Here is a 17983-nt window from a genome sequence, read left to right on the forward strand (position 1 = left end):
GTAAACAGAATGTTTTTTGTTCTCCATTCCTGCCACATCCGCAAGTGGGGGAATGGCATATTTAGAAGCAGGGGCAGTGTTTCTACACATCTTCAAGGTCTCCCTATTTTCAGAGTGAGGAGTCTTGGCAAGATATGTTTTTGTGGACAGATAACTTCTAAGGACTGCACCGGTTGTTCTCTAGCTGTGCTTTCCCATGCTGCGTTCAGACATGCGGGAAGGTGCTTTCCCATTCTCCCTACAAACATGTGAGAAGACAAAGGCGGTCCCTAACAGGGGAGAAACAGGTGATGAGGGCAAAGACGGAGGAGACTCCTGGGACCTAGTTAAAGGGGGGCTGAAAGGCTCAGGCTTAATCTGCAGGGAATGAAGGTGGAGGAGGTGAGATGGGGGAGGAGATGGTTGGGGAGGAAGGGAGAAGGGCTGTTGTAGGAGAAGAAGGGGAAGGGAGTGAACGGGAGGCTTCTGCGGGGGCGGTGGCTTGCAGGCTAGGAGAACTTGGGAGGGGGCGGGGGGGGGGTGGGAGGAGGAGGCGGAAAGCTTCCATATAGGGAATCTCCTTCCATTTTTTCAGGTGCTGGCAGTAGTTAAAAAGATCACGAGTGGTGTTAGGATCAAGAGTTCCCCCTGCAGGCCATTGGTTGTTATTGTCTAGGGGGTATGTTGGCCAATCTTGGGAGCAGTATTTACGGAGAAGTTTTGGTTTTATATCAGGTGTCAGGGAGAGGGTAGCCAGATGCTTAAGCAGGCATTCTAGAGGTGAACTTTCAGGGAGGGATGAGGGGGCTCCCATGGCTAAAGGACAGAGAAGGAGACAAACAGGGGAAGACAAACAGAAATCCTCGGACCGGAGGCAGACAGCAAGGAGACAAAGGGCGTCCCCGATGATCCTTGGTGGTCTGCGGAAACTCGTATACGAGTTGGAATTTCTTGGGAAGTGTGGGTCGTCACCCAGACTTCCCTAAGAAGGCAGAGTGCCGGAGTCACGAGGTACCTAGCGCTAGGCGTTTTCGGCAGACAGAACAGATTTCAGAGGACGGAACAGAAAGAGGAGGGGGTGGGGAAAGGGAGCGTTCTCATCCGCAAAGGAGTCACCTTGTTTACGGCTGTTGGAGGGGGGTGCCTGAGAGTCGGCTGCAGCCGTGAAGGCCTGAGGCGGGGATTTATGACTGTCGGAGGAGGGGCCTGAGCGTCCACCGCAGCCGTAAAGGCTTGAGGCGGGGATTTATGGCTTTTGGAGGAGGGGCCTGAGGGTCCGCCGCAGCTGTGAAGGCCTGAGGCGGGGAGCGTTCCCTCCTCATCCCCGAGCGTCAGGGCTTTGCCGGACAATCACGGTCAATGGCACTGCGATAGCTCGGGGAAGAGTGGCCCACCCTGGGGAAATTTTGCTTAAAAACTTTCAGCACTGATGGAAGGGATGGTGAATGCGTTTATGACTGTCGGAGGAGGGGCCTGAGGGTCCGCCGCAGCCGTGAAGGCCTGAGGCGGGGAGCGTTCCCTCCTCATCCCCGAGCGTCAGGGCCTTGCCCGACGATCACGGTCAATGGCACTGCGATAGCTCAGGGAAGAGCGGCCCGCTCCAGGGGGAAACTTACCCAAAGGCCAGAGAGGAGTGGTGAGTGTGAGGAGCCAGTGCCGGAAAAAGAGGACGAGGGCAAGCTGCTGCTGGTGTCGGGGGGAAGACGGGGCCCAGTTGGGGTGTCCCGTCTCCCGGGTTTCGGCACCAATGAAAGGAAAGGAGCGACACACAGCAGCAATTCACCGGAGAATTCCGCTTTATTAGGGAAAGGTGCTGGGTTATATAGGAAGAGGCATGAATTGATTGAGGTGTCACTTCTACGGGGCTGTTGGCTGTTGGCTAGGTGCTGGGATTGGGAGGGGGGCGAGAGGTGATTGGGCTTCAGGTGGCGCCGGCGGGAACTGAGGACCCCCCCCCCCCAAGAGAAGCCGGAAGTTTGCCATCTTACTGGTGGGGACCCTTCAGCCTCCTTCCACATCCAGAGGTAGCCAGTGCCATGAAGTCCTAAGCCTTTTGGAGTCTGTGGACACAGTTGTGTTCCTTCTTAGCTTTTCTTTTGGCTATTATGAATGATACTGTTATGAACATTCATGTGTGGACATTTATTTTTCCTGTGTAGATACCTAGGAATGGAATTGTGTTATATAGCAACCCTATGTTTAATGTTTTGAGAAACTGTTATGCATTTTCCCAAAGTGCCTGCAACATTTAAAATTTCCACCAGCAAATATATATGAGGGTTCCAATTTCTCAATGACCTCACGAACACTTCTCTTTTTGTCTTTTTCTTTTTTATAGCACTTCTAGTCAGCATGAAGTTTTATGGTTTTGATTTGCATTTCCTTAATGACTAATGATGCTGAGCATTTTTCCTATGTTTATTGGCCATATATATGTTTTGAAGAAATTTCTATTCCAGTACTTTGCTTATTTTTTTGAGTTATTTGTCTTCTTGAGTTGCAAGAAGTCTCTATATGTCCTGGTTACAAGTCCTTTGTTGACTTTGTGATTTGCAAATATTTTCTCAGTCTGTGGGTAATCTTTTCACTTATGTCATTTGAAGTGCACAAGTTTTAAATTTTGATGAAGTCCAATTTATCAACTTTCTTTATTGCTTGTGCTCTTGGTGTTTTATCTAAGAAATTATTGCCTAGCTGAAGGTCATGTAAATATACTCCTGTGTTTTCTTCTAAGAGTTTTCTGGTTTCAGCTTACATTTGTGCCTCTAACCAATTTGACTTCATTTTTGTGTATGGCATGAGGTAGAGATCCAAATTCTTCTGTAGGTAGATATGCATTGTTTCAGCAACATTCATTGAAAGGACTGTTCTTTCACTGTTGTCTTGAAACTTTTGTTAAAATCAGTTGCCCACAAATATAAGGGTTTATTTCAGATTCTCAATTCTATTCCATCCAACTACACAGCTGTCCTTATACCAGTGTCTTATTAGAGCTTTGTATAGTTTTGTATATTAAAATTTTGAGATGGAGAAGTGTGAGTCGTCCACATTTTAAAATTCTTTTTTAAGACTGTTGTAGTTATTCTGGGTCCTTTATGTTTACATATCAATTTTAAGATCAGCTTTTAATATCTGGGGGTTAGGGGTGGGGAGTCAGAGGGAAAATAGAGATTACATTGAACCCATAGATCAATTTGGTGTGTATTGCCATCTTAATAATATTGTCTTCTGATCCATGAATATGGAATGCTTTTCTATTTATTTAGCTCTTCTTTAACAGTGGGTTATAATTTCTACAGTAGAAGTGTTGTACTTTTTTTGTTTATTCCTAAACATTTATTCTTTTTGATGCTATTGTGAATGGAATGTACTTTGCAGAATTTTCATTGTGTATAGAAAGCAATTGATTTTTGAATAATGATCTTGTATCCTGCAACCTTACTGAACTTTTTTATTAGATCTAATAGTTTTTTCATGGTTCCTTAAGATTTTCTCTACATCACATCATTTCATGTATCAATACAGTTTTATCCTTCCTAATTTGGATGCCTTTTATTTCTTTTTGTTGCCTAACATACCTGACTAGAAGATCCATGTAATGCTAAATAGAACTAGTGAGAATAGACGTCCTGAAGGGTCTTGTCCCTGCAGCAAGTACTTTTAAATAGAAGAAATAAATACTTCAAGTGAAGAAGTCCCTTTCAGATTCAAACCCCAAATCCTAATTTCTTTCTCCTCCCTAGCAATGTGGATTTAGTGCATTTTCTGTGGATGTTTTTGTGTGCATGTGCATTATATACTAATACAGAGTATTGTTTTGTGCATCTATTTTTATTTTATATAAATGATTTTATACCAAATATGCTAACACTTGTGCAATTTTTAAATTCAACACTAACAGATTCAAGATATATTTATGTATACCTATATATACCTACATATGTAGTCTGTCATAAGAATATATTTTATTGATGTATTTCTCTATTGGGGAGTATTTAGATTAGTACCAGTGTTCTGCCATAAATAATGTTGCATTAAAAACCTTTTATATCTGTCCTTGTAATTATGTGTGATAATTTACCTAAGGTAGATCTTCCTAAGCATTATTTTTATGTGGTATAGAACTTATACTACCCTATTTTTTAGGTAGTGTAGAAATAATACAAATTACATTTTGTATATTGTTATTCAATGTCACGTTGTTTTACCTAGTGATTTTCCTAATTAACATATTCACTAGCAGAGAAGGTGAGTTTTTTTCTCCTCACCCCCATATGTACTTGATGTCAAATTTTTAGTTGTTGGTGATTGGATTGGCAAAATAATTTATCTCCTTTTATATTAATATGTTGCCTGTTTCCTGGTGATGTGCTTTTTCATAGATTTAATGGCCTTTTATGGGTTTTAGTTTTGTAAATTACTAGTTACATACTTCACTCATTTTTTCAGTTAAATTGTTTTTTTCTGATTTATAAAATTTTCTGAATATTTGGGATACTAATTATCTGTTGTGTTGTAGCAAATAATTTATGGTGTCTTAATTATTTTGAAAAATAGAGCATAATCATTTATTCATCTTTTCCATTGCGATTTGTTTCCTTCCTGTTTAAGTAATCCACTCTTCCATGAAGTCACAAAGATTCATTTTCATTTTTTCTTTGTTTTTCATCTTTCTTTGTTTCACCCATTTAGAATTGTATTGTTGCGAGGTAGGGATCTGTATGGTTGTTAGGATTCTTGGTATAAATCTAATTGTCTACCACCATTTTCCCCACCAAGTTGGAATACTCCACTCTTATATGCCAAGTTCAAATATAAGCATGGATCTCTTTCTAGACTCTCCATTTAAATCCACTAATTTGCCTATTTCTGTGCCAAAACTATAGTTTTAATTATTGTAGCTTTACACTAGTATTGGTACTTGGTAAGGCAAGTCCCCATGTCTTCATTCATATTTAGAATTAGTAGAGCTAAACATCAGTATTCATTTTCAGAATAAATTTGTTAAGTTCCATAAAAATCCTGTTGATCTGAATTGAAATTGCATGAAGTTAAAATAAATTTGGAGGTGGACATAGCTCCCATATTGGGCATGCCCATCAATTAATTGGTATATCCCTCCCATTTGCTCAGATTTTATATGTATTTATAAAGTTTCAGAATTTTGCCCATAATGATGTATGTTTCTTTAGATATATTCTTAGGAATTTTATAATTTTTGAGTGCTTTGTAAATGAACACTTTTTCTACTAATTTTTAGTATTTATTGATCTTATATCTCTTTCCAAATCTTATACTTATTTCCTATTAGTTTGCTAGCTTGACCATTGATTCAAAGGTTTTCATATAGATGATATTTTCTGAAAAATATATAAAAATTATTACCTCTTCTTTTCCAGTAGTCATAGCCCTTATTCTCTTTCTTTCTTTCTTTCTTTCTTTCTTTCTTTCTTTCTTTCTTTCTTTCTTTCTTTCTTTCTTTCTTTCTTTCTTTCTTTCTTTCTTTCTTTCTTTCTTTCTTTCTTTCTTTTTCTTTCTTTCTTTCTTTCTTTCTTTCTTTTCTTTCTGTAGCTTGGCAGGAATGGCAGTCTTATATGATTAGATATAATCTCCAGTAAAATGTTGAATGTTGACTTAGTAGAAATTATACCCTCATTTCGGACTTTAACAGGAGTGGCTGTAAACTTTAAGTTACATCCTATCAATTAATCACCTAAAGACACACTTATGAGACTAACAGGGACCAAGGGAAATCAGACATAAATCAGGACTGCACTATGTTGAAAACAACATAGAATATTTGAGCAATGCAATATAAAAATTGACCTAATGGACATATATTGAATTTCTGTACTCCCAAACTGCAGAATCGAATTTTTTCAAGTACTTCATAAATTTCACAAAATTGACTATAAAACTGTGGCCATAAAACAAGTTTTAACAAATGTAAGAGGACAGAATGCAGGTTCTCTGACCATTAAATAAAGTTATAAATTACTTTTAAAAAGATAACTGGAAAAATTCCCAATTTTGTAAAATTAAAAATGCATTCTAAAAACTTTAACTAGAAACAAGTAAAAATGGAAATTAGGAAATACTTAAAGGAGAGCGAATATTCTATGTTCTGAAACCTGTGAGATGTTGGGAAGTAACAGTGAAAGAGATTTATAGGCTTAAATAAATATCTAAAAGATTGGAGGCTAGGAAAGAAAATAATAAAAATAATACCAGGATTGATGAAATAGGAACAAAAGTAAAAGTTGGCTTTTTGAAAAGTCAAAATTGACAAACTTCTGGTGAAAATGGGAAAGACCAGAGATCAAAGTCACACTAATACCAGAAAAGATAAAGCAGTCATCACTATAGATGCTGCACATGTAAACAAAATCTTAGTAAGTATAATGTGACAAGTTTAAGCCAATATATTTTAAAATTCAGGTGAAATAAGTAAATTCTTAGAAAACAACAGCAAAATTGACTGAAGAAAAAATAGAACACTGAGTATATCTATAACCATCAAGGAAACTAAAGTGCTAGTCGAAACTCTCTAAACAAAGAAAACCTAGGCCCAGCAAATTTTACCAGACATTCGAGGAAGAAGTACTTCCAAGCTTAGACAAATTTTTCCATAGAAGAAAAAGTATTTTCCAACATGTTCTATAATATAAACTTTATTAAAGAAGTCTCAAATAAAGACACTATGAGAAAGGAAAATAATGGGCCCATCTCACTTAGGAACATAGGTGCAGAAGTCCTAAATAGAATGTGAGGGAACAGATTCCTGCAATATATTCATCATGACCAAGATGGGTTTATTTCAGGATTGAAAGGTTAGTTGGCAGTTAATATAATAATACACACAAACAGACTAAAAGAGAATCTCATTAGATGCTGAGAAGTGTTTGATAAAATTCATTATCCATTTAGCAAACTAAAAATTGGGGGGGGGGGTGATTTTAATTTAATAAAATGCACTGACCCAAAACCTTCAGTAAAATTCATACTGAACAATGAAAATTTGGAAGCTTTCCTGCTAAGATCAGGAAGAAGACAAGGAAGCCTATGATCTCACCGGATGCCCTGACATAAGGCAGCAAGGGGAAAACAGGAGTGGGAAAAAGACTGGGAAGGAGAGAGAAAGCTATCCTTATTCATAGATATGACTGTCTACCTAAAAAATCCAAAGAGTTCTGAGTTAACTATTTTAATTAATAAGAGGGCTTAGCAAGGTCTCTGCATTTAAAATAGAATATTAAAAAAATTATACTTACATATACCAGCAACAAACAATTGGACAATCAAATTAAGAAAGAGGCCCTTATTAAAGCATTAAAAATTGAGCAGCACCTAAGGCTAAAGCTAACAAAAATTTATAAGATTTCTATGGAAATAATAATATAAATTTACTTAGAAGCAATTAAAGAATACCTAAATAAATGGAAAGACATAACCTGTTAATAGATTTGAAAACCGCATGTTGGAGAACTGTCAATTTCTTCTTAAATTGAGATTCAGTTATCCAAATCAAAATCCCAAAAGTAATTTTGCAAAACATAACATTTAAGATTTTATATTTAAGTGCAAAGGCCAAGAAGAGCCCAGCACTCAGAAGAGGGACAAGGCTAGGCTTGCTTCACAGGATTATTCCAAGAACCTCTAGCACACCACGCATAGAACGAATTTCTGATGGGCCTGTGAAAGGCATGACTATAGACCCTTCAGAAGATAGTATCTGACAATACCAATGTAACCTCAAAGTAGGCAAGAATTTCTTAAGAAATACCATGCACTAAGCAAAAAGGAAAAGACTGATAAACTGAATTACCCTAATATTAATGGTTTTGTAGATCAAAATATACCAAAAAGAAAAGCCAAGAAGTAGAAAATATATATATAGCACAAATAAGTGACAGAGAACTGGTGCCCAAAGTATTAAGAACTCATAGAAATCAATCTAAAAAGAAGATAATTCAGTAGAAAGACTTAAACAGATATCCCACAGAAGAAGAAATTTAAGTGAACAATAAACATAAAGTGATTAGCAATGAAGGAAAAGCAAATTAAGACCTCCGTAAGGTATCACTATAAACCCACCAGATTACCTAGAATTGAAAAGTTGGACAATATCAAGTGTGGTGAGATTACAGAACAAGGAGAACTCAACCTGCTGATGGGATATATAAATGAAATGTATACCCGTGCACCTCTACACGTTTTTAAAAATGTACTAGTGTCATTATTTGTAATATCACCATACTGGAAACATAATTATTAGAATAAATTATACTGTGTATTTTATTTTAATTGAGCAAATTAAATTTTTTGTAGAATTAGAAAGAACAAATAATATAAAACTAAGAAAAGCTGGTAGAAGGAATAAGTGACATTAAGATTAGAAATTAGTGCTCGCTTCGGCAGCGCATATACTAAAGATTGGAATGATACAGAGAAGATTAGCATGGCCCCTGCGCAAGGATGACACACAGATTCGTGAAGCGTTACATATTAAAAAAAAAAAGATTAGAAATTAATGAATTGGTATTTGTAAAAGCTTAATGGTAAATAGATCCAAAAAGATAGACCCCTGCAAAAGCAAAGGTAGTCAAGAGGGAAAAAAAGCATATGTGGTAGGAATAAGTGAAAAAACAGGAATAAGAAAAAAGGTACAGTAATATAGTATTTTAGGAAAATACATGATATTAAAAGGAAGCTAAATAATTTTAAAATATTTTAATTGACATCATTGAAAAAAGTAACAACTATGGAATAAACTGGAAATAGTTTTTAAGTTAATAAATAATCATTCTTCCTCCCAAGCTGTTGGGCCCAGATGTCTTCATGGGGGTAGCTTGGTGTTGGGAGTCAGGGTGCAGAGTATAAACAGCCCAGTATACTATGTATTTTTACCCAATTAAATTCTGTATAGTATACAACAGCTATATAAAAGCAAAACATAAAAGAAAGCATGATTTATTTACATAAACATTTTGAACATTTATATAAAGTTCAAAAATTAGACTATCATTTAGAAATGAGTACATAGACATTTATTGAAATTTATTTGGGGGCTTTACAGTTAATTTTATGAGTGTCCAACATTTTTTTAAAAGAATGTGTATTTCTCTTGGTTGAAGGATTTTATATACATATATAAATATGACACATAAATATATATGCAAATATAAATACAGTAAGCATACATATCTATGCACACAATGCATCAATGTTGTTAATTTGTTTAATCTGGGAGAGATTGCCATTAAAAAAATTTCCCACCATGACAGATTTGTCTGCTTTACCTTTTAATTCTTTATTATTGCTTCAAATTTTTCCAGACCATGCAGTTAGTTACATACATGTTCATGTTTAATGTTTTCCTAGATTTTTCTTTGGAATGCAATAAGATGCCCCACAAATGTCCTTGTTAATGCTACTAAAAGAATACTTTTGATAATTAATTTGCTACACAAAGTTTTTTTGTTGTTTTTTAGTATTTGCCTGGTACGTCTTTTTCTGTCCCTTTATTTTCTATATTTTAGTTCTTTCATTTTAACTGTTTTTTTAATATGCTTGCTTTTAAATGTCTTAGTAATAATGGAGTAGCCAGCAAGTGATAGGTAGCTTTGTGCTTGGATTGGGTAAGAGGTGGTTAAATTATAATATTATCTAGTAATCTAGCCTGGATGATAAGCAAATTTCATTTTGAGGCTGTTCCCAGGAAATCATCTCTCTGGTTCCCAAAGTATCTTCAATTAAAATAGAGATTTGTTGGTAGAAGGCAAGCTACTTCATTTTTCTATCATTATCACTTATCAAAATAGATTAAAGCACCAGCTTTTTATATTAGAAAATTAATCATTTTTAGGTTAAAAATAGAACAGATGCTATCATTTATATTACTTTAAGTGTAATTTCTAACTTGTGAGCATTGAGTTTTTTCCCTCCATTTTCTTACTAAAAGCCTCAAGCAAAATGTTCACATTTTGTGGGCTGGTAACTTTGTAATGAAAGGGTTTACCAGAATTGGAGAAAGTGATTCAATTAGAAGAGGAGGGAAGTGGATTAAATTAGAGTTGTGACTGGATTGAGGGTGGGGCTGGCTGAATTAGAATTTTGATGGTATGTATAGAGGCTAATAATCACATGACTTTCATTAGAGATTCTTTCCTGAAAAGAAATCATCTTTCTGTGTCTGGGTATATCTTCACTGAAAATCTGAATTTCAGACTAGGAGAATGTTAATTATTTATTTCCTTTATAATATAAAAGATTAAGACAACTTTTTACATAGAAAGGTGACTTTTTCCTATTAAACTCATTCATTGACTTATTCACTCATTTGAAAATCGTTATGGGCACCTATTGGTGCCAAGCAACTGTCACAGATGCTTGGCTTACATCACTGGGCAATACAAAGATTCTTGCATTTGTAGAATTTATATTCTGTATGGGACAGAGAAAGAAATAATAAAACAAATTTATATAGGATTGAATAAGGATCATAGTATACAGGATCATGGATGATATGTGCTACACAAAAGAGAAAAGTAGAACAGGTTAAGGGAGATAAGGAGTGCAGGAGGTTGGGGACCAAGGTAGAGGATGGCTGAAACTTTAAATAGGGCTGTTATGGTTGGTTGACCTGATTTGAACAAAGACTTGAGTAAGACAGGTAAGAGTATATTCTTGGCTGTGGAAATGGCTTAGTGCAAAGACCCGCAGACAGGAACTGTGTTCAGACAACACCAAGAGAGACACGAACAACACAGGAGGTCAGCTAGACAGGGGAGAGTCTTGTAGGTTAGTGTGAGTCTTTTGACTTTTACTGTAAGGGGGATGGGGGGCCAATGCCTCCCCACTGTCTGACTCTATCCCCCTTTCTCCCAATCCCATTCAATAATATTATTAATTTAAAAGAATTATTGTCAATTTGATGCTGTAATGTGGTAATTCATTGTTAGTTTATTTTCATTTTCATAATGAAAGTTGAATGTCTTATGTTTGTTGTCTATTTGGAATTGCTATTTCTGGATGGCTTCTTTATATTCTTTGCCTATTTTTTTACTGGGCTGTATTTGTTATGTGTATTACTATTAGTAATAGTACTAGTAGTAGTAAAGTTTTATATGTTATAGGCATAACAGCATTTACCTGCTAATTGAATATTTATCTTTTGACTTAATTTGGGGCATCTTCTGCCATAAAATTAAGTTTTTATATAGATAAAATTTTTAAGTTATTTCTCTTATAGCTCTTAGGTGTCTTGCCTTGATTGAAAGATCTTTACAAATCCTAGGTTGAACAAATAGTCTCTTAAATTTCCTTTTTAAATTCCTATAGTTTTTTCTTCTTTTGGATGTTTAATTCAACTGTACATAGTGTTTGTATAAGCACTGAAGCTGGAATTCCTACATCCTGCCATAAGAATAATCAGTTTTGTAATCACAGCTATTATATAAAACATCCTTTTTACATTGATTAAAATAGTAATGTCATATTAAAATGAAGGAGCATTTTTTTTGACAGTTGCCTAATGATTTATTCATTCTCTTTTGTGAAGCTTCCCTTGTAGGCATGTTTAGGCTAAATTTTTTTTTCTTTTTTTCTTTTTGAAGGAGCATTTTTTAAGGCTAAGATATACTGCAGCATATCCAAAAGCTGGTAAGAATGATCTGAAGGGGATGGATTCACAGACAATGAAAGACAGGAAATACAGCAGGATGCCAGTTACTAGGAAAGCCAGAGAACTTGGAACCCAGAGAACAGAGAGTGTTTGGGGTCACCACACAGGGAAAACTGAGGGTTTGGGCAAACTCAGAGGCAGCTTGGTAGATTTGCCTGGGGGGAGATAAGTAGTCCTTTTTGAAGAGCTTCTTTTCCCAGAGAAGTCAGGAGAATTAAGAGCTCAAATAGATTATTGTATTAATGGGTTTAAAATAAGAATTCTTGGGAGGTTATGTAAGATTTTTGCCAGCAAAGGCAGCTGATAGGATGAATTTTAAGTTTTTAGTAAACTTAATTTTAGTTTCTTTTTCTAATACTTTCAAAACATTTAAGCCAAAAGCTTTGTAGTTTTCTTATTAGTACTTTAAAATCACTTACATAAACTTTTTACTTAATACTTATTAACACTTTAATTTTCTTATTTCTTATTAATACTTTCAGACCATTAAGTCAAAGCTTTAAATTGCATGGACTGATGATATGTTGCTGTTAATGAAATTACAGGAGTGGTTATTGAATCATGGTTGGTTATCAAAAGATTAGGTGGTGGGCTAGATGTTAAATGAATCAGGGTCATTAATTCAGAGCTGATAAAGGCCACTGGAACAAAAACCAAGGGTATTTTCTGTAATGGTGTCAGTACCTTGTCATTATTACTTCATTTCTCCACTTCATAGTGCATCAATCATTCATTCATTCAACAAATACTTACTCAGCACCTATTATGTGCCACGCACTGCTCTATATGCGGAGGATACACAGGTGAACAAAGAGACAAGGTTCCTGTTTTCCTGGAACTTATGTTCTAATACAGGAAGATAGACAATAATAATAAAATATTAGTAACAGCTGACATTTAGCAAGTATTGTTTGTTGAGACAGTTTTAAGCACTTTGTAAGTATTCATTTAATTCTTACAGCATTGTAAGGTAGAGACTAGAATTATCTTCATTCTGTACATGAGGAAACTGAGGGCACAGAAAAGGAAAATAACCTGCCTGAGGTCACAGAGCTAGCAGAGGGCAGAGCTGGAATTTCAAACCAAGAGAGCCAGGCTGTAGAGCTCTTTTTCTTAGTGACTCTACTATGCTTCCTCTCAGACAAGAAAACTGGCAGTAAACAATGAACAGAGTGAGTTCAGGATTGTTTAGTACTATGAAAAAATAATAAAGGGTGATGCAACAGTATTTTTGTGATGTAGGTGAAAATGTTGATATGAGGGAAAAACTCATGGAGGTGACATCTGAGCTGAGACTTGAAGGATGGTGATCTGTTCTTGTGGGACACAGGCAGCAGAGCAAAGACAGCAGCACAGTGGAATCTTTCCTTGTTTGTGAATTTGATTTTTTATTCTAAAATCAGATTTTTATATAGAGAAGCAACATGACCTGATTCATAACTTTTAAAGATCAGTCTCACTGCTATATTGACTTTAGGACAAAAGTGGAAGCAGAAAGATGTGTTAGAGGGGCAACTACAATCCAGGTGGAAAATGAAGGCTTGGACAAGGGTTATGTCTGTGGAATGCAATTTAGGGTGTATTTTAAAAGTAGAATTGGTAAGACTTGTCAAGTGTGAAGGATAAACAGTTTAAGCAGGAGCTTTAAGTATTGGTTTGAGTAACTAGCACGCTGGTAGTGTCCTTTACTGAAATGTGAAAGCCTAGGGGAGGAATACCTTTGGTAAGAAAAATTAAGATTTCATTTTGAACTTTATGAGAGAACAGGCCTTTCTACCTCAACTCCTCCCCCCTTTTTTTCATTAAAAGTTTCAAAGGAAGAGTTCTGGGAGAAAATCTTTATAACGTTCAGTTTTATGAGCTCTTTACGTTTGAAACCAAGTTGGAAGAGTTGAATTTGAAATTTCATTTGTTTAACAGATACTTAAATTGAGTATCTACTGTGGCCAAAGACTGATGAAACACCAAGATAAACTAAGCAAACAAGATCTCTGCTCCCAAAGTGCTTTTTTGGGCGCGGGTGGAAGAACGATTGGTGATTCTCTCCCCACCCAACATTTTGCCTGTTCACTGTCTTACTCGAACTTCACCTTAACGCTTGTGTAGCCATCGTTTAATAATGGCATCTTGTTCTCCTGGCAGTTGGGCGCACCGGTCTAGGTGCTTCCTGTCGCGTTAATAAAAGAATCTCCAATATTGACACCTCCCCTCCCACTAGAACTTAGGCTTCTTTAAAAATATAACTTTTAACCAACAATACGAATACAACCTTTGAAGACTAATGTTTTTGCAGGAATGGTACCTTTATAAAGATCGTGGTTGCCCCCGTATATATTTGTTCTTTCTTTAAATCCAGTTAAGTGAAAATACTAGTTATTCCGTAGCCCAACTCTCTAGGCTCTCTAGGTCTAGATCAGCAGAAACGAAGCAGGAGCTGGTGGATCTGTCAGTTGGGTGCAATCCTTTTCTACGCTCTCGTCACTAGTCGGGGATGTGGACGGTCTCTGTGGCCAGCCGGGATGTGGAGTCTGCTACCCGGAGCTTTCCGTCCACGAAAGAGTCTAGGAGGGTGTCGGGGAAGGAAAAGACGGGAGAGACCTTCAGCACTTGCTCCTCTAAGGTACACAACCGTGCTTAGAGTCTGTCTACTCTGAAGTACTGGTTTCAAACGCCCACCCACTCGAATGCTTAGGCTCCGCCCTGCGCCGTCGTCATACCAACGTACAGTTTGTCTTATGCGGATTGGTGGCTGCCTGTCTATGACGTGCGTTCGAAGGTTTGCTTCAGGGTTTTGGGCTTTGACGCAGGGGTTTCTGGGAGAGGCGAGTCGTCATAGTGTCCGAGGCGCGGGGGTCGCTGCATGGGACCTCGGCCAACGTCAGCGGCAGGAGGCTGTCGGATTGTCTTCCTTGTCCACGTGGGGCGGAAAGGGCGGTGGGTTCGGGCTTGGCGGCGAAGGATGCTCGGGAGCTGCGGGCAGCGGCGGAGCCCGGCGGTTGTCGGGCGCAGCGCCGCGGGAAGGCAGATGTTCGTGTAGCTAAGCGGGGTTCGCCGGCCTCACCCCACAGCGGGTCGCGCCTTGGTGAGGAGTCGGCTACCCCCGAAGACAGCCTGAAGGCTCCCTTCCCCGAGGCGGGAGTGATGATTATTCGTCCGTGGGGGGGACGTGGGGGGCAGTGGTGTCCCTGGGGCAGAAAACCCTGTTTCTCCCTCTCTGGATACATCCCCTTCCCTGTTCTGAAAATCTAGAGAAGTAAACCAGTTTCCCCAGCTTCCCCAGACACTTGCTTTTCCAACATTTGACGGGTTTGGGGAGCCATATCTGCTGGGCGGTACACTTCTGGCTGCTCTAACCCAGAAGTACCATGAGGACTTTTGGTTCTCAGAATCATTTAGGGTGAGGTTCCTGTCTTTTGGACATTCAGTATAATTTTTATTACTATGGTTGCTGTAGAAAATTGCATCAACAAAAAGTTGCTGGAGAATTTTGCCTATGTAACTGTCACTGAAATTTAGCACGTTTTTCTCCAACACAGTAACTTTGTCCAGGGATTTTCAAAGTTGTTTTTTTTTTTGTAGCCTATTTTCTGTTGTATGAGGTGCAAACTTTAGGGAGTCTGGTGGAGAGTAAGGTTGAGTTGAGAATTTTTAAAACTCAGTTTTAAAGTTTAAAACTCAGTTTAAAACTCAGTCATAAATTTTTACAAGGCCTAAGTCTAATAATTCTTACAGTATTCCCATTAGGAATATCCCCATTCCACCAGAACTTACATTAGGTAACTTGCCCAGGGCCACAGAGCCAGAAGGAGAACAAGAAACAAGCTCATCTTCATGACAGAATTGTTTGCATTAATTAAGAACTGCTTAAGAAGCTGTATTCCTGAGACTCATTTGCTTTCTTGAGAGCCTTTGTTTTGAGATGAAAGTAAAATTTGGAGAAAGAGTTTTGGAAATGACTTCACAAGTTGGATATTTGTCAATACTTTATATAATGAAAGTTTATCATATTGGGAATAACTTGATACTATTTTTCTTAAAAGTGTAAAAGATGACGAGAGCATCTAGGCCAACTTTTGAAGCTGCAAGAGGCGGAAGAGGAAAAGGAGAAGGTGATTTGAGCCAACTCTCAAAGCAGCATTCAAGTAGAGACCTGCCTTATACAAAGATCAAATACAGGTACTGAAGACTTTTTTTAATGTTCCCAAGGCAAGGCCAAAAGTGTTGAATGACACGATCATGAAGTAGTATGTTTGGGTTCTGTCACGTATCTATTTTCATAGGAGTGGAATGCAATAGAGTTGTCTAACACAAAAATTATGCTCTATGATTATGGAATGCTACCAGACATTCCTTATGTAGAAATTCCTATTAATTGGAAATTTCCCTGTGTGGATTTAATATCTAATATATTACCTCAGAGGGACTGTGCACTATTAGCACTAATCAATAAGAGATTAAAAGTGTTACAGTAAAGAGCCCTGAGTTGCCATACTAACAAAAAGTAAAAATATTTTAGTCAATCTACAGCATTATTATAGGAAAATATGTGATTCACTTGGGCTTTTTGAGATACTGGAAACCACACGGATCCTGTTAGTGACCTTCAGATTATCATAGTGATGTTGTCCAGTTCTCTCTGTTACTCTTGAGGAACTTAGGAACCAAACTCCTTTTTGTGGATTGTCTTCCACTGCTACAGCCATGTGTTTTTTTAGTAACATTTTGCCCTGGTTTGTTTGGACGTTAGACAAACCACTCAGGATGCCCCTGAAGAGGTTCGGAACCGTGACTTCAGGAGGGAGCTAGAGGAGAGAGAGCTGCTGCTGGAGAAAAAAATAGGGATCATCCAACTCGAGGTACTGACCCTACCGCAGACACTGGACTTATAAAATCACACAGCCAGTAGTTTTTCTTTCATTTGCTTATTGAAATAGATTGAAGTTTGTGTTTGTTTGATTTAAAATACTGATATAAACAGCGTAAGATGTTGTTTGCCTTAAAATACTGGTAACACTTTCTTAAATGATTAGGTTAGAGATGATGATGAGGTTGATTCCAGTTCTATCCTTTTATGCTTCTCTTTTAGAAGGAAAAGGATGACCTGGGGATATTTAGCAGCCAGTATTTCAATTCAGATCAAGTTTTGACTGTTTATTTTTTGAAGCCCCGTGGTTTCTGTCTGAGAGGTTTCTCCTGCTTTTGTCACTAGTCATTGGTGGGCATCGGTTATAGTATCTCTTCTATTTTTCCAGGATATGTAAACTATTTCCTAAATTTCCTGATGTAGTCTGCAGTTCCCATATTAAAATCAGTACTTTAATTCACTCAGCAAACAGTTGCCAGAGGCTTGTTTGCCAGGCATCTGGCTGTGGTCTCTGCTATCTCAGTGCTTGTAATCTAAGCTCTTGGTGCCCACAAGTCCCTAAAATGTTACAAGAAATGCAGTATTTGTTTCAGTAAGCTGCATAATGTTTGTGTTTTCCCGGAGCGTACAACCTCCTCTTCAGTGTCCAAGAAGCCTCGATTAGACCAGGTCCTGGCCGCCAGCCTCCATGCGGATGACCCTCTAACAGATGAGTGTTTTGCTTCCTCTATTCATCTTCTTCTTTTTTTTTCTTACCATTTTTATTTTATTTATGCTTTCTGAAATACTTCTATTCTTTTGGCTTTAAGAAGTGACATGTGTGTATTTTTACTTACTGCTGTTCACATGTGGCCCTGTCTTTAATGGTAAACTTTACAGCTGATTTTGAAACAAAGTATTATTGTGTGGTTGATGCAACTTCAGTAACAAGTTTGATCTCTGGAGAGCCAAATAGGGAAGTAAGCTCTTCAAGGGTATGTATGCTTTCCTAAAAAATAATTCCCCATATTAAGCCCTGGAGATTGACTGCTATGTTATTTGCTTCCAGGGGGCATTCTTCATACTGGGCTTTCTATCAACAGCATCCCTTAGAGTTGAATCCAGGGGTCTTTGCACATTAGACACCAAAGGTGTCCCTTCCGGACGTGCAGGCTACTTAATTGCTTCCTCTGTGCTTAGGGAAAGAAGTGATCTGTGTGAAAGGGTTTTTAGGATTAGCGTTTCAATTAACATTAAAATTTCAATGGGACTCTATAATTAATTTGCAGTGTTCTACATACAGTGGAAAAATCTGAGTGGCCTTTCATGGGTAACATACAACTAAGTACATACATAAAAATTAATACTAAGGTTAACAGATTCAATTAAATACTTAACACTGTAATTAAATAAAGGGAACCGAATTTTAAGTGAAATTTAATTAGATTGTTCATTTGAAATTGTTCTGAGAATTTAGC

The 17983-nt window shown here is 37.4% G+C and overlaps 1 protein-coding gene and 1 non-coding gene across 21 annotated transcripts in view; both read left to right on the forward strand.

The window, feature by feature from the left end:
- LOC140846516 (spliceosome-associated protein CWC15 homolog) overlaps nt 1-17983 on the forward strand; it is an 89084-nt gene that overhangs the window by 40088 nt on the left and 31013 nt on the right. For 9 of the 20 annotated variants that reach the window (XR_012125677.1, XR_012125678.1, XR_012125679.1 and 6 more), the window contains exons 5-6: nt 15703-15838; nt 16410-16518. Coding sequence is in view for 15 of the 20 variants with exons in the window: in XM_073223143.1 (XP_073079244.1) it covers nt 15711-15838; nt 16410-16518 (237 nt within the window). In the remaining 5 variants the exon portion in view is untranslated. Of the gene's footprint in view, nt 1-11267; nt 14745-15702; nt 15839-16409; nt 16519-17983 lie in introns of those variants that run through there. The other 11 variants (XM_073223136.1, XM_073223142.1, XM_073223138.1 and 8 more) reach the window with 3 other exon arrangements.
- Nucleotides 8382-8489, forward strand: LOC118970673 (U6 spliceosomal RNA). Its single transcript, XR_005058727.1, has one exon. It is a non-coding gene; the product is annotated as a U6 spliceosomal RNA (small nuclear RNA).

Source organism: Manis javanica, chromosome 15, assembly GCF_040802235.1.
Source record: "Manis javanica isolate MJ-LG chromosome 15, MJ_LKY, whole genome shotgun sequence".
Taxonomy (NCBI): domain Eukaryota; kingdom Metazoa; phylum Chordata; class Mammalia; order Pholidota; family Manidae; genus Manis; species Manis javanica.